Raw genomic sequence first — 21,806 nt, 5'->3', positions numbered from 1 at the left:
GAGAGCTCCTGGTTGAGTCATTTGAGGGACTACTATGCAATCATGGTAACAAGACATCATGGAGAGTAGGCTCAGTCACACATATACTACATCCTTAGCAGTTTTCATTACTTTTGCTTTAAATTACACACAATATTATACTTCTATCTTTTATGGGAATTTTAAAACAATTTTTTTACCAGTACGTTTCAAATCTCAAATTAGTGTTTTTTGTTATTAAAAAGAGAGGTGGCGAGAGGGGCAGGAAATGAATACAATGGAAATAGACACATGCAACTCAACAGATTTAGAATTTTAAGAATCAAACTATAGAGGTAGGATAAAATTTTCAAAAATGCCTAAGTGACTTAGGAACCTAAGTCCCATTTTCAAACGTGTTTCAGGCACTGAAGCCCAGATTTTAAAAGGTATTTAGTCTGTAACAATGCAGATAGGCACTTTTAATGGTACGTAGGCATTGCTCCACTCAGTGTTGCAAGGCCTAAGTGACTTAGAAGGTGAAGTCCTATTTTCGAAAGTGACTTAGGTGCCTAGTGAGATTTTAAAAAGCATTGAGTTGCCTAACTGATGAGCGTCTCCTAAATCCCAATGACTTTCAATGCAAAGTAAACTCCTAAGTGTCTAAGTCACTTTTGAAAATGGGACTTCACAGTCTAAGTCACTTAGAATCATAGAAGTGTAGGACTGGAAGGGATCTCAGGAGGTCATCTAGTCCAGTCCCCTGCACTCAAGGCCTTGCAATGCCTACATACTGTTAACAATTTGAGCCCTAGTGAGATTTCAGAAGTGCATAGGTGCTTAACTCCCATCAGTGGGAGGTTGGGAAACTAAGTACTTTTAAAATCCCATTAGGTGCCTATCTGCATCTTTAGGTGACTAAATATATTCAAAAATCCTGCTCTAAGTCATTTCTGAAAACAGTACTTACACTTCTAAGTCATTTAGATGCTTTTGAAAATTTTACCCCTAATCCTGCAGACTTTACGTATTCAAATTTGCCATGAATTTCAATGGGAGTTTTGAATGAGTTTGCAGGGTCATGTCTTAAATTATAACAAAGGACATGACATGTTTCAGTGGACTGAAAATACATGAAAAGAAAAGGAGTACTTGTGGCACCTTAGAGACTAACCAATTTATTTGAGCATGAGCTTTCGTGAGCTACAGCTCACTTCATCGGATGCATACTGTGGAAACTGCAGAAGACATTATATACACAGAGACCATGAAACAATACCTCCTCCCACCCCACTCTCCTGCTGGTAGCTTATCTAAAGTGATCATCAAGTTGGGCCATTTCCAGCACAAATCCAGGTTTTCTCACCCTCCGCCCCCCCCCACACAAACTCACTCTCCTGCTGATAATAGCCCATCCAAAGTGACCACTCTCTTCACAATGTGTATGATAATCAAGGTGGGCCATTTCCAGCACAAATCCAGGTTTTCTCACCCCCCCCCCCGCCTTTTTCCAAAAAAACACACACACACAAACTCACTCTCCTGCTGGTAATAGCTTATCCAAAGTGACCACTCTCCCTACAATGTGCATGATAATCAAGGTGGGCCATTTCCAGCACAAATCCAGGTTTTCTCACCCCTCCCCCCCCCACACACAAACTCACTCTCCTGCTGGCAATAGCTCATCCAAACTGACCACTCTCCCCACAATGTGCATGACAATCAAGGTGGGCCATTTCCAGCATAAATCCAAGTTTAACCAGAACGTCGGGGGGGGGGGGGTAGGAAAAAACAAGGGGAAATAGGCTACCTTGCATAATGACTTAGCCACTCCCAGTCTCTATTTAAGCCTAAATTAATAGTATCCAATTTGCAAATGAATTCCAATTCAGCAGTTTCTCGCTGGAGTCTGGATTTGAAGTTTTTTTGTTGTAAGATAGCGACCTTCATGTCTGTGATTGCGTGACCAGAGAGATTGAAGTGTTCTCCGACTGGTTTATGAATGTTATAATTCTTGACATCTGATTTGTGTCCATTTATTCTTTTACGTAGAGACTGTCCAGTTTGACCAATGTACATGGCAGGGGGGCATTGCTGGCACATGATGGCATATATCACATTGGTGGATGTGCAGGTGAACGAGCCTCTGATAGTGTGGCTGATGTTATTAGGCCCTGTGATGGTGTCCCCTGAATAGATATGTGGGCACAGTTGGCAACGGGCTTTGTTGCAAGGATAGGTTCCTGGGTTAGTGGTTCTGTTGTGTGGTATGTGGTTGTTGGTGAGTATTTGCTTCAGGTTGGGGGGCTGTCTGTAGGCAAGGATTGGCCTGTCTCCCAAGATTTGTGAGAGTGTTGGGTCATCCTTCAGGATAGGTTGTAGATCCTTGATGATGCGTTGGAGAGGTTTTAGTTGGGGGCTGAAGGTGACGGCTAGTGGCGTTCTGTTATTTTCTTTGTTAGGCCTGTCCTGTAGTAGGTGACTTCTGGGAACTCTTCTGGCTCTATCAATCTGTTTCTTCACTTCCGCAGGTGGGTATTGTAGTTGTAAGAATGCTTGATAGAGATCTTGTAGGTGTTTGTCTCTGTCTGAGGGGTTGGAGCAAATGCGGTTGTATCACAGAGCTTGGCTGTAGACGATGGATCGTGTGGTGTGGTCAGGGTGAAAGCTGGAGGCATGTAGGTAGGAATAGCGGTCAGTAGGTTTCCGGTATAGGGTGGTGTTTATGTGACCATTGTTTATTAGCACTGTAGTGTCCAGGAAGTGGATCTCTTGTGTGGACTGGACCAGGCTGAGGTTGATGGTGGGATGGAAATTGTTGAAATCATGGTGGAATTCCTCAAGGGCTTCTTTTCCATGGGTCCAGATGATGAAGATGTCATCAATATAGCGCAAGTAGAGTAGGGGCGTTAGGGGACGAGAGCTGAGGAAGCGTTGTTCTAAATCAGCCATAAAAATGTTGGCATACTGTGGGGCCACGCGGGTACCCATAGCAGTGCCGCTGATCTGAAGGTATACATTGTCCCCAAATGTAAAATAGTTATGGGTAAGGACAAAGTCACAAAGTTCAGCCACCAGGTTAGCCGTGACATTATCGGGGATAGTGTTCTTGGGGGGGGGGGGGCGGAGGGTGAGAAAACCTGGATTTGTGCTGGAAATGGCCCAACTTGATGATCACTTTAGATAAGCTATTACCAGCAGGAGAGTGGGGTGGGAGGAGGTATTGTTTCATGGTCTCTGTGTATATAATGTCTTCTGCAGTTTCCACAGTATGCATCCGATGAAGTGAGCTGTAGCTCACGAAAGCTCATGCTCAAATAAATTGGTTAGTCTCTAAGGTGCCACAAGTACTCCTTTTCTTTTTGCGAATACAGACTAACACGGCTGTTACTCTGAAACCTGAAAATACATGTTTTGACATATTATTACATATAGATAGTTCTAGAAACAATCTCATCAAAAAAAATCTTTTTATCCTCAGAATAGGTAATCCTGTTACATTCATCCATTCATTTATTCTGTAACCTTTAGCCTATCACAAATACTTTCCAACTCCCTGATTCAATCCAACAATCGACCATGGGCTGAGTTATGGTCGTCCAGAGATCTTAAGCAGGCAGCTGCTTGCTCCTGCCAACAGTGAGTTTTCTTGCCTGTCTTCTATGCGTGATACTGACTCCATTCTAACTTTTTCTCCAACTCCTGTCCCTTTTGGAAAAGTACTAATCGCTCCTACAAAATCTCCTAAAAATCAGGCAACATTTCTCTATGCCCTGGTATTTAGTTCAGAAACAGATTATTCTTTTTAACATTTGTATCGGTCTTCTTGGTTTTTATTTTATTATTCTCTAGTAAAATAAGATCACAAATTTGGAAATTTTTTATGCCCTTTAAAAAATAATTCCCTGCACAGTTTAAAAAGCTGTAGGAAAATCTCAGCTAATCTTCTGTTTTCTTAGAAAGAATTGTGTTTACTGAAAACTGTAGCAAATTGCAAGAGGCTAGATATAAAGGTCCCTGAGAAAAATCACATGGTGAACAGAACTGAGTGTTGGGCCCACCAGCTGACCTTTCTTGCATTGTATAAGGAAAAAAAGTGATCTGTGAGAGTGGGTTTGAGATAAGATCAAAATGATTTAATGGTAATTACATCAAGTAATGTTCAGTCATTAGGAAGAATGCACAGTTGATCCTGTGTTGATCCTGTGCCATATGGCTTATATGTAGGCGGGAGAGTGCAATCTAACTTTAATGGTATAAAAGAAAGGTACAATTTTTCTTACCACAGTGACAGAAAGGTACATATAAGCTTCAGGGACACCACACAGAAACTAAAACCATCCTTCAGATTCTACATCAACTACTCTGACCGCACTGAATACATTGAAATAAGGTAATTCTTTTCCCATTGCTATGGACGAGGAAAAGTTGATATATTTTTCTAGACATTCGCTTTTTACTCAACATTCTCATCGGTGACGATTAACCTAAAATGTTGGGTCAGTTCTGAGGCTTCTTTCTCTTAGGATTGTACCAATACAAATGAGAAGAGAGCTTGGTCCCAGAACTTTATTCAGCTCTTGGGTCTGAACTCTGATATGTTATCAGGAAAAGAAATGGTGAGCTAATTTTTGGGAGAATTGGAAGGTAAAAATGTAGTTTTGGGAAAGAGGGTGGGCGTACAAACTGGCAGCTTACAGTGCTACTGCATTCAGTCATTGTAAACTGACGGTTTGCAGTTTTTTCTTCTCTGCTTGTCTGCCATTTTAAGCAGCATAGATGGGGGAGAGGGCAAGGGGAGGGAAAGGGGGTGAGTGTGGGTTGGAGAAGCATAATGGCACAGCAATTGCCCCAAACTGAAGCAGCAGCTAGGATTATAGGGTAAACCCCACCCAAATATTTTGTAATATCCTTCATAATAAAGATGGCTGCACCCACATTACCTGACTGGGAGGCTGTGTCATCCCCTTGTTCTTCTGTGAGGAGACCTTCCACCCCACTCTGCTCTTCATGGTCCAGATCAGGAAAGAAAGCCTGTGATTTGATGCTGCACATCTTTCTGAAGCTGGGGTCCACTCACCTCTCTGAGGGTGTGTGTGTGTGTTTTTGTGTCTTCACAGACATCCAAGTTCTGAGCCTACATCCGTTCCAGCTCCATAAATGAGTCCATGCAGAAATGGGGCTCCATGCTTACACTGCTGTTCAGAAAATGGTCCATTTAATCACTAAACATACTGGTTGTCGGGGCAGTATTGAATTTCTTATTCTTATCCTTGGTTTTCCAATACTTCACCTTGAGCCCCTTTATCTTCTCCCTGCACTGCTGTCTAGTCTGCCTAATCCCGTGATCAGCCAAAATTGCTGAGACAACCATCATGCAGTTCAATGTTCTTCTGTGAGGAGTTCAAGTCCTGGGTTTTACTCTCCTTGGCTGAAAGCTTCACCAAGATACTGGTGTGAGCCTCTGGCCAGGTGGCCCTATGCTGATACATAGGCTTATTACTGGGCATTCTTCTGCAGTATCCAATGGTGGAGATGGATGAAGCTGAAGAAACTGCAATTGGGCAAATAGTGTGATACCAGGGTGACCAGATAGCAAGTGTGAAAAATCAAGGACAGGGGGTGGGAGATAATAGATGCCTATATAAGAAAAAGCACCAAATATCGGGACTGTCCCTATAAAATCAGGACATCTGGTCACCCTGTGTGAGACTGAGGACACTAAGCAGAAGCATTCATAGGGAGACCGCTTCTGATTAAGGAGCAGAGCACAGGCCCCACTCCCAACACACCCTCCTGTTTCATGTACTGCATGCTGGGTAATAAACTGAGAGGACTCCATCATGTTTCTAAAATGAAATAATTCCCTTAATAAAGAGTCAATTTAAAGGGATGCTGCAACTAGCATTCAAGCCATGTATATGCAGACCGGCTTCCTAGTGTTTTCTCCCAACTCTTTCCTCCTGCAGTCTGTGCTCCTGCCTCTAAGTTCCATGCTGGTTGCTAAATCTTTCCTTTTAACAATTGTTGTTATTGTGTGTCTTTTGTAGCAGTGTTTGCTGATTTACCAAAAATTACTAGTACATAGCCCACCATAGGCACCTGGCCTTTACCACCTGCTTGTTGTGGCCCATTAGCTTTCATATTCCTTCAAATGTGCTGATCTCCAACCAGTCTCCCATTTTTTGATTGTGTTATTGCTGTTGGTAAGGACTTGCTTCCATTCTGTTGCTGCCTTCATTCTGTTGGATGGTGTCCAGTTTGTCTCCCATATTGCTCATAAATAAGAGGCTAAATTTATGTCATGCCGTGACATTTTCGTGAGACCTCCGTGACATTTTCTGCTTCAGCCCCTAGGGCTGCAGGACTGGAGCTGGTAGCCAGTGGGGCCCTGGCAGGGTGCCAGCAACAGGGGACAGGTGACAGCCTCCTCAGGGTCCCCTGCAGGTTTCCAGCGACAAGTGACAGCCTCCTCAGGGGGCCTTGCTCAGGGTTCCAGCGACTGGGGACAGCCTCGAGGGGAGTGTGGAGAGAGAGGAGAAAGAGACCCCTGCAGCTCCCAGTCACCACGGTGGCAGGGGAAAACCATGGAGCTGCAGCTGGCAGGGGAAACCATGGAGCAGACAGACAGGTCATGGCTTCCGTTAATTTTTGTTCATTGCCCATGACCTGTCCATGACTTTTACTAAAAATAACCATGACAAAATCTTAGCCTTACTCATAAACCACTTTTCTGATGACTATCCTACATGAGGTCAGCTAAAGTTTGGGGGTTGTTCTATGTCCTTCTGCTCCTGCCTTGGCCCTGTCTGTCCGGGTGTGAAGGCTGTCTGCAGTTGTTTTCAGTTTCATCTCCACTGCTATCCTGAGCCTGTAGATATCACACATGACCTGTGTCCCACTGCAGCTTGGACCGTTGTCTTTTGCAATTGTTTTGTGTTGCTACTTGATGGTTGAACCCAGACCCATTCACTCGTGCATAGTGGTCTCAGGTCCTTGGCTCCTTCGGTGTAGCTAGTTGACTCCCTAGTTTGGCATTCTTTTAACTGCTTCTGTGTACTGTCTGTCATTCCTTCACTAGGCTGGAACAAGAGAACTCCTCAAGAAAAGCAGAGTCTTCGTTCTGTAGTCCATCAGTCTCTACGCTATATAGTCCCTGGGAGGGTGTCTTGAAATGGTCCAACATTGCCAAGTAGGGATTCCTTCCTGTCAATTTTGCCTTTGCCATCAATCTCTTGGCTGTCTTTACTGATGACTCTGCCTTCCTGTTTCTTTGTGAGACCCAGGGGAAGGTGTCTTGTGCTTACATTCCCATTTGGCACTGAATTGTTTGAATCCTGCTGCATTCAGTATTGTTGCCCATTGTCTGAACACCCTGTCTCAGGTATGCCATACTTTACAAAATCAGCCTTCAGGAGTGCAGGGTGGGACTGATAGCTCAGTGGTTTGAGCACTGGCCTGCTAAACCCAGGGTTGTAAGTTCAATCCTTGAGGGGGCCATTTAGGGACCTGGGGCAAAAATTGGGGATTGGTCCTGTTTTGAGCAGGGGGTTGGATTAGATGGCCTTCTGAGGTCCCTTCCAACACTGATATTCTATGATTCTTGATGACAATTCTTTTCAGAGCGTCCTCCAGAAATTGTATGGCGGGTCATGAATGCTCACAAAATTGGGGTTGAGGTGCAGGAGGGGGTGAGGGCTGCTCCGGCTGGGGGTGCAGGCTCTGGCTCTGGTGCTAGGGATGAGGGGTTCAGAGGGTGGGAGGGGGATCAGAGCTGGGGCAAGGAGTTGGGGCGGAAGTCAGGGGTGCAGGCAGCGCTTACCTCAAGCAGGTCCCGGAAGTAGTGGCATGGCCCTCCTCCAGCTCCTACATGGAGGCGCAGCCAGGCGGCTTTGCGCACTGCCCCATCCGCAGGCGCCTCCCCTGCAGCTCCCATTGACCACAATTCCTTGGTGCGGAACCCCCTGGCTGCCCCTACGTGTAGGAGCTGCGGGGGAGGACATGCCACTGCTTCTGAGAGCTGTGCAGAGCCACGGCACGTGCGGAGCGGGGCAAGCCCCAGACCCCGGTCCCCGGCGGGAGTTCAAGGGCTGGATTAAAACGTCTGATGAGCCGGACATGGCCCGCGGGCTATATTTTGCCCATCCCTGTGTTAAAGGGTTTGGGATCAATGAATGATAGAATCATTCCATTCCAGAGAGCACACACTAGGCAGTCAGCCCTAGGGAAGTGAAGCAGTGGGACACACCAATCCCAGTGCCAGGGCAGGAAGAAGCGCAGAGGGAGGTACTATCCCAGCACCTCTGCTCCCAATGGAAAGCCCCAGCATCTGGGTGCAACCCCCCTCCCCATTGCTGCCTCGTCTGGGCCTCCCTTCCCAGCCAGCAGTGCCAGGACTCCAACAGGGGCTGCCAAATTGGGCTGGGATGCAGGCAGCGCAGCCTGTTGCCCCCTATGCAGGTGGCGGCTCCCCTGCCACAGGGCTGCCGACTCTGCTGTTTTGGGCATGGATGGGAGGGGAGGCAGAGGCTGCTGGGTCTCTGCTCAGCGCCAATTATGCACACTGTGCAAAGGTATATAGGGCTGTGGCTGCCACTGCTATAGTATCTCCTCTTGTTGTCGATCACTGTACTCTGAGCAGACCTTTGCACACCTGGATCGGCAAAGTTCTTAACTGGACACTTATGCCTGACCAGCAGATATACTCTGTGGCTCATCTCAGGCATGTTTCTATACCCAGGTGTGACACGTGTAACCATCTCATGATGTCAGCTCTTAAATATGCTGGGATTACTGCTTGGTCCCCTGTAAGCAAAATCCCATTTTGTGTACACAGCTCGTCCCTCACCCAGTAGTAAAGGTCTGGTGGCACTTGTTTCTTGCAATGTGGCCAATCCTGGAGAATAAATTGTTTCACTGCTGGCAGCATCTCATCATGTCTGGTGCTTTGTTGGATTGCCTGGAGTCTCCCATTAGATGCGTGACAGTATTGTAGCATGTTGATAGTCTATCTATCTCCTATTCCATAAAGCCATCTGTATTGTACTCTTGAAGGTATGCTCTGCTCAGTGTATCTGCCACCCATTGGGACTTTTCTGGACAGTGCCTTATCCTCGTCTCATAATGCTGAAGTCTCAATAACATGTGTTGTAGTCACTTGGGTGCACTCAGCAGTGGCCTCTTTATGTTGCTTTCTGATGGCTTATAATTAGACTGCATGTCCACCTTGTGCCCAAAAGGGAACTGATAGAATCATTCCATTCCAGAGAGCACAGCCGTTGGTTTCTTTGCTATCTGAGCATATCCCATTTTTGGGTCTGTTAGGGCTCCACTAGCAAATGCTATGCAAAGCCAGCAGCCCATCGGTGCTGCTCCTAGGCTTCCTTCTGAGGCCTCACACAGTAGCTCTAGCTGCTCCACAGGACTGTAGTGCTTAGGGTTGGTGCCTTGTTTATGATTTTCAGTACTCTTCCAAATGCCTGTAATTGGGTCTCTGATCCATCCCATGCTCTGTCATTGTGTGTCAACTGTGTCAAGGGTTCACAGGCTTCTGATAGGTGTGCACAGAATCTGGAAAGATAGTCGGCTATCCCTGTAAATCAGTGGACTCCCTTCACATCCTTTGACAACAGGGGGTGCTACTACCCCTGAAATGGATTTTTACTGGCTCCCGGCGGAGCAGGTTACTGTCATACCAGTGAAAAAGGTCCTCAATAATTATCTTCAGTACATCGCAGTTCATTGAGAAGGAATTGTATAAGCGGTAAAGGGTTATATTAAGCACATAACTTCTATGTTAGACATTAAGAGCCATACCTTAAGAGCTATACACTCCTCTTAATGAGTCTCTCTTTTACAAACATACAAACAGGCCCTGTGCTAGCCTCACGCAGTTCCTGCTTGGCAAACAGAGAAAGTGGTTACCAATGTTATAGATAGCTTCTTTCCTCCTGGTCTGTCCTTCTCAGCCTTCTGGCCTGTCTCGGATTCCCTCGAGGCAAGGCCTTGGTTGCCTTGAGACCCCTCTGGTTCACAGTCCTACTCGAGCTCACAGAGCAGAGTTTTGGCTATTCTGTCTAGCAGCATTGCTTTTTCACGCATTAGTATTTTAGAAGGGGCTGGAGGGGTGGTACCGAATGAAGATCACCCCACATTTACTTACTCATTAATCATTCACTCTGGCTCTCTGCATGGTGTCCTTGCTGTAAGGTCACTACAACCAGGTCGACCTGTGCTCCTTGCTGGAACTTTATACATGTGATATTTACTTTTGCATGGGCCCGTATTTGCCGACCAATAGGTTCAATATTGATTGTACATGCAGACTTTGCCAGGTCTTTATTAAATTTGCTTCTGTTTAAAGGGAACCTGCTCCCAGGATCCTCTGCAGCCATTCAGCCATGTTTAAGTCATGTCAAGTTATGCTCTCACCATTTATTCAGTATGGCCAAACCAATTTGGCATCATCCCAACAAGTCTGGATATTTCCTTAATGTCTCTCACTTCTCCAGGGGTTGGCCAGATGCCACGGAAATCAACATATGTCTGATGTAGCAGACCCCGGTTCTCCTCATCTTCAGCTTGTCTACATTCAGCCTAATTTCCTGCTCCTGGCACTTGAGCAGGTGTTGTGGCAGCTTGGTATAATGGTCCTGGATTGGCTCTTCCTTGACCTCTCTGAATGTCATCAACTACTGCCTTAACACCTAGGAGTCCTTTGGTGTCTGGTTTGATTTACACTGGAACACCTATGGGGCTGGGCTAATGCCCGTAGGCATTTGTACCCAGTGATACCTGCCAAAAGGTGTGGCAAAGGTTGTCAGGTGGCTCATGTAGCTCAATATGCCAGAGCCTATTCTTGACATCACATAGGGAACACTTTTGCACTAGTTAAATTGGGTAGTACATCCTCAATGGCTGGTGATGGGCACTGACTTCCTTTCAGTGCTCTGTTAAGTGGTTTTGGATGAATGCAGATCCTCCCTTTACCTGAAGGTTCTCTCACTATTTCGAGGCTGCTGACCCATGCTGCACTAGTTTCAACAGGTGTAGCAATGGCTCTTTGCAGACTTGCCAGTTTCGTCTTCAATGGCTCCACCAAGGCTGATGCAATTCTACAATTTGGTACTCTCATGGGCTGCACTGGCAAGTCTATTTCTAACTTCAGCTTGCCCTCGGTGTTCATCTCCTTGAAATATGTCCTTATACTCTGTTAGAATGCTGGCTAGAATGACTGTTCTCCTTCCTCTTTCATGGTGAGGATATTCTGGTGTTGCACTGTGATCAAATCCATGGTTTGCACTGCCCTGCTGCCCAGCCGTGGGTGGTACTCCCGTATGTCAACTACTATAAGCTGCAAATGATAATGTCTCTTGTTTCACAGGGTTTTTTTTATTGACAGCCCAAATTTGCCTCTGGCCTCAGAATGCTTTTATTGTAGACTGGCCATTGCCACCATGTTTCATGTACCACATGCTGGGTAATAACATGAGAGGACTCCATGTTTCTAAAACTAAACTGGCTCTGTATTAAGAATACTATTTACAGAAATGCTGCAGCTGTGTCTAGCATTCTAGCCATGTGCAGAGATTGGCTTCCTTGTGGCATCTCCTCCAAACTCTTCCTTCTTGCAAACTGTGCTTCTTCTTCCAAATTCCAGGCACGTTGTTACACTTCTCACCCCTGGTACACCACTTATGCCAGAGCTTGCAAGAAGCAGCCTTACAGTTTCTTCTGCCATGCCTGTGCTAGGCGGAATCCTCACCCAGCCAGATACTGAACTTTGAGCCCTTTTAGGATACTCTGGCCCTTTTACACAGTGTAAAGGAGCTAGAATGGGATGAAGATCTCATCCTACCTCTTTTCAAAACTGGCTTTTACATATTTTACTGCATGATTTTGAGCACTGCTTCAGCTATATTTCAATTTCTTGTTATTTGTTTTTATGTCTTTCACTATTTGCTCTTCAAAGTTCACTTCACTCTGCTAATTTCCACCTTGCACATTGCCTGTTTAATTTTTGTTCCTTTCTGGTGCCTTCATTAGATTCGGATTGCCATTATCTGGAGGATACCTGTCATTTACCCATACTCTTTTCCCACTTTCTTTCTGCTATTAGGGCTATGCATGCCTTCTGTGACTGTTATGGGATGCTTACGTAACCTGCATGAGAAGTCTAAGGGCTTTAATTTCTTCATTTTTGGCTTTAGGGTTATTTCGATTGCCTCTGTATTTTTAGAAGATCCCTTTAGCTAAAATTTAGTGTCCCAGTGCTACTTTTTGGTATGATCCCTGCCTCAAGGATCATTATAATTTAGTAGCAATGTTGATAAAGAAAAAGTTTAAGTACAAAAAGTTAATTGATTTAGACATTTTTTTTACTGCCTCTACACAGTGAGGTTTTCTCTTTAAAAATTATGTATGTATTTAGCTCACAGGCTTGGACTGTGATCTGCAACTGGATCTGCTAGCACAGACTCCGGTGCCTGAGCTTAGCTCAGAAAAGTCAGTGGGGCTCTGTGCAACTGCAGGCATCTGTTCTAGAGGATCCAGTTGCAGGATTGGGGCCGTAGTGTGAATACACGACAGTGGAATAATTTGGATGTAAGAATCACTCAGAACCCCCTGACAGGGCAGTCTACAATGGCAATGAAGGATCCATTGTTGTAAGCTATTGGGTGTGTCAGTTGTAAAGAGACCTGAAATAAAATCCTTAAACTGAATTATGGTTGAGCCCTGTTAGACCAAAAGAGCACTACCTTTATTTACTATCTGACCAGATTGCATTAGGTGTAGAATGTAGTACTTAGCTCTCCTTTATATAATGCTTTTCTCCATGGACTCCATTATCTCAGCACAGGACATAAATAACTTCAGTTCCCTTCAAAAGGTGAGGTCTAGGTCTATCCATTCTAGGAGAGTTATTTTAAAATGGGTAATTGCCATTATAGCTTGTTTTCTGAGATAGCTGGAACAAAAGTAAATTTAGCTGGGCTGAATGGGCACATTTTGGTTGACAATGCAATAAGGAAGTTTAGTGTTTGAGAAGAAAGTTTGCACACCTCATGCTAAAGATGCTATCTGTGTTGAAAGATGGCCAACTGATTTACAATAGCTGAAATGTTCAGCACTGTATAGTGCAGATTAACACAAGACTTTAACACTTATCTTTAGTCCACCTAACATTTGAAGACGTGTGCAGGACCCTTCCATGTCAAATGACCCCGACTCTGAGACTGGGCTCTGCAAGAGAAAGTCAGTCTGAATTTTGTCATAGGAATTGCCATGCTGGATCAGAACCATGGTCCAGCTAGTCCAGTATGGTCTCCAGCAGTGGCCAGTAGCAGATGCTTCAGAGGAAGACGCAAGAAACCCCACAGTACTTGTCAAAAAGTTTCCTGCTGATTCTGTCTGTTCCAAAATGAGTAACCTTTATTAGCATGGCACACCTGAAGTTAGGATAGAGAGAAAATGGAGGCTTCTTTCCTCCTCAGTGAAGGCTTAAAAAAACCCAAACAAACCACGGGCCAGATAAGAAGAGCACTTGGGGTGAGATTCTGTGCTGTGTGTATGAAAGTGCTCACAGCTGAGAGGGAGGGGAGTTATGGTGGCCATCTCAAGGCAGCCCCATTTGGAGCACCCTCTTGTGGCAGTCTGCAGCATGCCAGGTGCCCCTGCATCAGTTTCTCTCCTTCATAGTCCCCAGAAATAGTCCCAACAGTCTTTCTAAGTACAAGTAGCCCTTGTAGGGTTAATTTATTACAAAAGAAAGCCGTATGCACATAAACCATAACCTAAGCCCCATAACCATAGTCCAGACAATCCATCAAGTAGAGGTAGAGCACCAGCAAAATTCACCACACCTCAATCCCAGTCTTCAGCCCCCTTTGGCCCTCTAGCTTCAGCTTTCCAGCTCTGAGAGCCAGGAGGCAGCTCCCTCTGCTGCTGTCTGCCTTCAGCCCTCTCCCGCCTTCTCCATGGCTCTCTGGGTCAGGAGTGTCAACAGGATAGACCCTCCACTGGCTTCCTAGCTCTCTTCTGCCTTCTACCACTGGCTTTGACTGAGGCTAGCTCCTTCACTGGCTTCCTGATAACCCCCCTACCCACCCTTTCCAGGGACAGCCTGCAGAGAGCTTTCTGTTCTCAGCAGCTTTCCCCGGAGATCTTCTCCTCCAGTCTCCTGACTGACCTTCCGCAGGGCTCCCCTGGATCTTTTTTAGCCCCGGGTGCTGCTCCATCCTCTTAATTGGCCAAACTGACAGCATCTGCTCTGGCATAAGGGAGCCAGACCTGCTTCATCTGCAGGGGCCAGCCACTCTGTGACAATAGCTTTAAACTACCTTTACCCCCTTCTGAGCCTGAGCTGCTCTGGGGGCTGGAGAAGCTGCTGGTATAACTTTGAGAGCCCTGGGGGCTGTCTGATTGAGGCAGCAGCCCTCTGCCACTCTGCCTGGAATCTCGGCCTACTACACCACTCCAACCTCCCCAGCATTCTACCCTTCTGCTCCCATCCTCACCCCCTGAGTGTCACCTCTGCCTGGGCTTGTGGTGTCCAGGAGGCAGCCTTCTGTGGTGCCTGCACCAGGGGAAGCTTCTCCCAGGTGGATACGAGACTTTGAGGGTCCTTTTATGCTGCTCTAGCCCTTACGGGGGTCAGAGGAGGGATGAGAATCGGGCCCGTAGCCTGAAATTTCATGTGCTAATTATGCAATTATTTTAACTGAAAATCCTGTCAAGGTTCCTTATCCTGATCAGACTACAAATAGTTGCTTCTCTGTTTTCCCTGAACCGACCATAAATATTAGCCAGTTATATCTTTTATATTTTATGTTAGTGTTGACATCCAGAAAAATGTATTAAAAATACAAAGATAGAAACTATTATTGTTAAGATGATGATGATGATGATGTCAGGCTGTAAAATGAACAGTAGTACAATACATTTGCAGTTTCTAATCATCATTCTAAATAGTCTCTATAGTTGATGGTGTTTCCAATGACAATAATGCAAGAATGTCAGATGAAGCCTTTGTTTCTGTCTGTTTTTTTGCAGAAGAATCATGGATTACTATGGGAAGTACGCAGGAGTCACTCTAGTCATGTTGTCCGTATTTCTGCATATTCTTCATTCTTTTCCAGATGGAGAGTTCCTCATGCAGGGTGAGCTACTTTTAACATTCAGCAATGACAATACAAACATAAGATGTGTATCAATAAAAACATTAATTAAATTTCCACTCATTGTATACTGTGGTCATAAATCTTATCTGCCAGATACATTTCTTGGCACGCTAGACTGTAATATGAACATGAAATGAAAATATAATGCTGTAGTGATATATTACATATTCATTTAAATGCCACTATTTACATTGCATCTAACACTGAGACATCTCTTACCACATTGTTCAGTTCAGAGTTTTACAAACAGAAAATTCTCTTTGTTCAGCTGCAACTTGGGCCTGGTCTACACTGAAAAGCTACATCGGCATAGCTACATGGGTCAAACCCCCCCCCCCACACACACCTGACTGAGGTAGCTATGCAAGCATAACTCTCAGTGTAGACACAGCTATGTGGACAGAAGAGGACTTCCGTCACCACAGCTAACGAGTTGTGTTCCTACATCCCTTCCGTCCATGTAGGCTACTTCAACCCTATGGGGCTATGCTGGCACATGTAATCTCTGTTGTGTAGACATACCCTCCATCATGTTTTTCATTTTGTGAAACCCAACCCAGTCTCTCCATCCCACACATATGACGTTTGCCCACTTCACCTGCACTCTCCCTACTAATCCTGCTCTATTAGGACAATTTCTATCATTCCAAACTTATAAGAAGCTTTAAGCTGCTATCATTATTAAAAAACACCCCCTAAGCCGGTCTGCCATAAAATATTTCCTTTTCTTCCCCCAAATGCAGGATTTTTCCCAAACGTGGGATTTCCCCCCAAATGACACTGCCCTCAGGTGCTGGGGAGTAATATTAATCCCTGAACCAGACCAAGTTGAAAGTTTATTTGTGACCCTTCAGGGCTACAAATGGCAGCTTTATAACATTAGAAAGAGAAGAGCCTTGCTTCTCTTGATAACACACAGCATATGCGTCTACGCCTCGTAGAGCCTGGGATAGTGGATTTTATAGAAGTCATTATATTTTAAAGAAATATATATTTTAGGTCAGTTTTAGAGTATTTTAAATTTGTTATCATTTTTTCTCTCCCCCGAGTCCTGTGCAGTTGATCTCACGCTAACTAACGCACCCCGGGTGAGATCCTTACCCCTGCTCTGGCCCTTATGCTGTGTAAAATGACAGATACCTTGTAAAAAGGCCCAAGGAGCCTTGTAGAAGAGTCCCCGGCAAAGGCATTATGGAAGACAGCAGTAAGGCTGTCTCCCAAAGCTTGCTCACACACCCTGGTGTAAAGGCCATGTTGAGGGAGGGGCTGAGAGGGTATGACTACACTGCACACTAAGCCCAGGTTTATGGGACCTGGGTTTATGGACTTGGTGTTTCCAAGCTCATACTTGAGTGTCCACACTGCATTGTAAACCTGGTTTTACAGTTGCTGTATTCGAGTCTCACAGAACTGTGATAACGTGTCTGTACTGCATTACACAGCCCTTCTGACTCAGGTCTGTGGCTTGAGCTGCGTCTACACTGCAAAATAATAGTGCTTTAACCTGAGTCCCAGCAGGACTTGGGCTCTGACCCCACCCCCACCCTCCTCCAGCAGGATCTTACGACTTGGGTCCTGAGTGCTTGCTGATCTGAGTCAGACTGATTTGTGTGTGAACGGAAGAGGGGCGTTAGCTTAATCCTGAGTCAGGGCCGAGGCTTGGTGTGCAGTGTGGACATAACCAATGTGGGAGGAATGTGTCGGGGCAGGGTCACAGCATGCAGCGCAGTGTTATGGAGATCATAGGGAAGCCTGAGGAGGCAGCTGTAACTTAAACAGACCCCCCTGCTGTGCTACTTCCTGGGCTGTGAGCTCTGTACTGCAGTTCTTAGATACTTGTGCAGCACGGAACCTGGCCTCTGGACTTTACATAGGGAAGATTATAAAAATAAGACCCAATAAAAAATTTAAAATTCTCTACAACATTTGTAAAATATTTTTTCTGTACAATATGTGGTATGTTTATGCCCTGATTAATCAAAGGCCAAATTCAGAACAACACTTATAAACATGCTCAATGTTAAGCATATGCTTAAGTCCCATTGACTTCAAACTGGGGTGAACACAGTACTCATGACTGGCAAGGAGGATCATCTCAAATGAGATCCCATTTCAGCAAGGAACCTAAGTACCTGCTTAATTTTAGGCACATGATTGAGTTAATCCCTGCTCAAGAAAGCACTTAAGCACATGCTTAACCTTAAACTCATACTCCTGTTACTAGGGATTATGGGTGCCTCAATTTTTGGGTGCCCAACTTGATATGCTTAAAGGGGCTTGACTTTTAAAAAGTGGGGAGCATCTGCTCTCTGAAAATCAGGTTCTTTTGATGAATCTCAGGTTAGACATGTAACAATGGAGACACCCAGTAACACCAATCACTTTTGAAAAACCTTGGCAACAGTGATAAAAACTGTTCCCTATTGTCTTAGATAACTTAATCTCTTATCACGGGGAATGTCTAAAGAATACTGCAAATACTGTGATAATACTGTTTAGCCACTAACAAGTTTTTAGGGATGACAACTATATATATTCACCTACAACCCAACCCTACAAAAGAAAATTAACGAGAAACATGGAAAAGTAGCAATAAATGTTTGCGTCTCAGCTGGAAAGATGCCATGAATGTAGCCTTGCTAGTTGTGGGTATTCCAGAGCTCCAAACCCTTAACAGAGAAAATCCTTCTTTCTGTTGTTAGATGATAACTGGGGATGACCAGCGGCGTAACCCATGTTGTGCTTTTTTTTTGGTCTGTTAGTGAAAATAAAAATCTAACTTCAAATCGGCTATGGCATATAGGGAAACATTTCAGTGGCTTGTTTATAGTTTCTGTTACTTATGTATTTGTGGTAGGTTGTCCAGAATGCAAACTAGGGGAGAACAGGTTCTTCTCAAAGCCAGGAGCTCCCATTTACCAGTGCACAGGGTGCTGTTTCTCCAGGGCTTATCCCACTCCCATGAGATCAAAGAAGACAATGCTGGTTCCAAAGAACATTACATCAGAGGCAACATGCTGTGTAGCAAAAACCTTTACAAAGGTGAGGACAAGACCGAATCCTGTTTAAGCTTGTTTTATGATATGACATAAATCAATGAATAGAGCAGAGCAAGTTCCTGCCGTAGGGCATTTAACCACCATTTGAGGAAAAAATCCTAGATTCTTACGTTCTGAGCGTCTGATTTCTATTCTTTTAAAGAAATTAGCATGTTAAACATTAGATAAACATGGAAGGCCGGATCCTCAGCTGGTGTGAATAAATTGTGGGCGCTCCACTGATTTCTATAGTACTGCACTGATTTATACCTTCTGAAGGTCTGGCCCTGAATTTTTGCCCTTCCCCCAGGTTATTTTTTTTGGAAATTCCCCTCGACATGCAATATCTCCCTAAATACCACTCAATTGGTGTTTGACTCTGTTTGGTGTGATTTCCCTTGCCTATTCACTGCATTGGCAAGAACCCTTCTGAGCAGCACGGAGACTGGTCAGGACAAGAAATGATTATTAAGGTAGGGTAAAAAATAGTGTCAGTATACCTCCAATGAAGCCTGTTTTTCACCTACCCCTATTAATTTGTAACCCATTTCCATAGAACACAACCTTAAATTCACCCAGGGGTGTGGGCCTGTGTAAAGCCACCAATCCAGTGAGTCCACAATGGCTGGATAGTGGGCATGTGGCAGAACTGCACACCCACTGTGCACAGCATAGCCAGCCTCTGTGCCAGCTCCACATAGGCAAACATGGAGGTGGTTTTAGGGTCATCAAGGGAGGAATGGAGGAGTGGTACCCCTGGTTGAAAACCACTGCTCTAGTTCACCCAGATTATCCTTGCTCCCATTCAGCCAATATACTTTGGCCAAGATTTTTTTTTTCATGACTAGTTGTTCTGAATGTCTCCATGCTTGGAGGGCCACCTTCAGATACCGTAAAGGGGCCTGAAATTTCAGAGCGTGGATGCTTGACAGTGTCTGAAACACAGGCCCCTCTAAGAAATCGGATGAGGTTCAACAAGGACAAGTGCAGAGTCCTGCACTTAGGACGGAAGAATCCCATGCACCACTACAGACTAGGGACCGAATGGCTAGGCAGCAGTTCTGCAGAAAATGACCTAGGGGTTACAGTGGACGAGAAGCTGGGTATGAGTCAACAGTGTGCCCTTGTTGCCAAGAAGGCCAATGGCATTTTGGGATGTATAAGTAGGGGCATTGCCAGCAGATCGAGGGACGTGATCGTTCTCCTCTATTCGACATTGGTGAGGCCTCATCTGGAGTAGTGTGTCCAGTTTTGGGCCCCACACTACAAGAAGGATGTGGAAAAATTGAAAAATGTCCAGCAGAGGGCAACAAAAATGATTAGGGGACTGGAACACATGATTTATGAGGAGAGGCTGAGGGAACTGGGATTGTTCAGTCTGCAGAAGAGAAGAATGAGGGGGGATTTGATAGCTGCTTTCAACTACCTGAAAGGGGGTTCCAAAGAGGATGGATCTAGACTGTTCTCAGTGGTAGCAGATGACAGAACAAGGAGTAATGGTCTCAAGTTGCAGTGGGGGAGGTTTAGGTTGGATATTAGGAAAAACTTTTTCACTAGGAGGGTGGTGAAACACTGGAATGCGTTACCTAGGGAGGTGGTGGAATCTCCTTCCTTAGAGATTTTTAAGGTCAGGCTTGACTAAGCCCTGGCTGGGATGATTTAGTTGGGGATTGGTCCTGCTTTGAGCAGGGGGTTGGACTAGATGACCTCCTGAGGTCCCTTCCAACCCTGATATTCTATGATTCTATGATTCTATGTGCCAGGTTAGGCACTCAAAATCACTAAGTGCTTTTGAAAACCTTGCCTTCAGGCTTTGTGGCTCTGAGCTATAGAAAACCAGTGTAATACTACACAGGATTCAGGTGCCATTTTGATACCTATATCTCAAAAGACATTTGTACGGTACCTAGTTGAAAAAAGAAAGGCTTCAGAAACACTTTGCATGAAGAATTTTGTTTTAGCAATGTAGTTAATTGTAATTTTGTGTGTGTTTCTTTTTAAAAGATTTCCCTTAAGGACAACGTGAAGATAGAGAACCACACAGACTGTCATTGCAGTACCTGCTACTATCATAAATCTTAAAGCCTGTCCCATCGATAGTGACCACGGATGACAATGAATGGAATTGTTTGTTTTTCAGCTTTTATAGCACCTCTATTTAAAATATTAGGTTTTCCAATCAGGGCATTTTAGTGTACGATCTGATGAGATGTACAGCTGTTTATCTCCTCTTTACTTCATCACGTATTTAACCAAGTTTAATTATTTCCATTAGGAGTGAAATATAGCACTTTGCATGACAAAAAAAGCTTGATCCATTTTTAAATAAAGTGTGAATTAAAGTATCAATGTTTTCGTCAGGAAAAAGACAATGTAATAGTTTAAAACTAAAAACATTTTTGCAGGGGTTGAGTCCCAGGACTTTGTGGGGTAGGGGTGCAAGGGGAAAAGGAATGCAAGTCTATTGTTTTTGCTTAGATATATATTTTATGATTTTTTTTTTAAACTTGCAAAGTTTCTGTTCTCCTGTTTTCCCTCCTTTTCCTTTCACAACTTCCACTGTGGGCAAGGAAGTTCACCCGTATAGGAAGCCACATAGAACCTTTATGTAGTGGTCTCCTTCTGTGTCACCTTTCCCCACTTGTTTGAACTAGTCCTTCTCTGACATGTTTTATTGGATGTAAGATCAGATGCTCCTAAAATACAGTTCACCCAGGGTGTAGAGGGTATGCGTTCATGTGTGGGGTGTGCAGGGAAGAGGGAGTGGTACAGACAGACCATCCACATAAAGGGGGCCTCAGAACTCTCTGTGCACCATAGAAGGGGGCTCTATATAAGCTACAAAAGCAATGCATCAGCCCCAAATAGGCAAGCGCATATGAGAGGAGGGATGGTTGGCCAGTGTGCAGCATGGGACATTTGCCAGAGCAAATCCATTACTCCTAAAATTCTATGTAGGATTTGCAGAGGGGTCACTCCTCCAGCATACGGGCTGGAGTAATGAGTATAGAGGAATTGCTCTACAGCTCTGAGGCCTGCCTGCAGGTAGTGGGATAAATGAATTGCATCTCTCCCAGCCCTTGCTTATTGCCCACACAAAGCCCAAACACTTTGGGTAAGCACCTCACGCTGGCTCCGGGCCCTTTATGCCATGTATAAATGCTAGAGTGGGTAAAGGTGTCTTGTTTGTCCGGGAGAGGATCCCCCTGGTGCAGACACTGTGGAAGACATCTGTAAAGCAGCCTTCTGAGAACCCCTTGGCAAGCTCTGCCATAGGGGGTGCACCAGGGTGGGACTGTGAGGGTGAAAGGACCATGTTGGGGGCATAACTGCAGTTAAGATTCTGGCCCGTGCTGCACTGCACCGTGCAGCCCCCAAGAGACTGCTGTCATATAGACAGCCCCCCAGAACCATCTAAATTATGCCAGGGCTCTGGAACAACTCAGGATTTGGCAGACACCTCAAGTCTCACACCTGAGCTGTGAGACTCACCCATATGAACCCTGTCTCACATACTCCTGAAATCTCTGAGTGGACTCTAGAACGCGGAGCAGGAGCCCAAGAGCTAGGTTGCAATGCCACTCAAATTTGGTCTGGCTGCCCTTCTGTCATGCCAGCTCTGGTTACTTCC

General features: G+C 45.0%; 1 protein-coding gene across 1 annotated transcript; it reads left to right on the top strand.

Annotated features, from left to right (window-relative positions):
* The first annotated feature begins 4,250 nt into the window (after positions 1-4,250).
* Positions 4,251-20,257, top strand: CGA (glycoprotein hormones, alpha polypeptide). Its single transcript, XM_074946869.1, has 4 exons — positions 4,251-4,351; positions 15,010-15,116; positions 17,995-18,179; positions 20,180-20,257. The coding sequence occupies exons 2-4, from the start codon at positions 15,017-15,019 to the stop codon at positions 20,255-20,257; spliced, it is 363 nt and encodes a 120-aa protein (XP_074802970.1). The 5' UTR covers positions 4,251-4,351; positions 15,010-15,016.
* The last annotated feature ends 1,549 nt before the right edge of the window (positions 20,258-21,806 follow it).

Source organism: Natator depressus, chromosome 3, assembly GCF_965152275.1.
Source record: "Natator depressus isolate rNatDep1 chromosome 3, rNatDep2.hap1, whole genome shotgun sequence".
Classification (NCBI taxonomy): Eukaryota; Metazoa; Chordata; order Testudines; family Cheloniidae; genus Natator; species Natator depressus.
The sequence above is the reverse complement of the archived record's forward strand: the minus strand, read 5'-3'. Positions and strand labels throughout refer to the sequence as shown.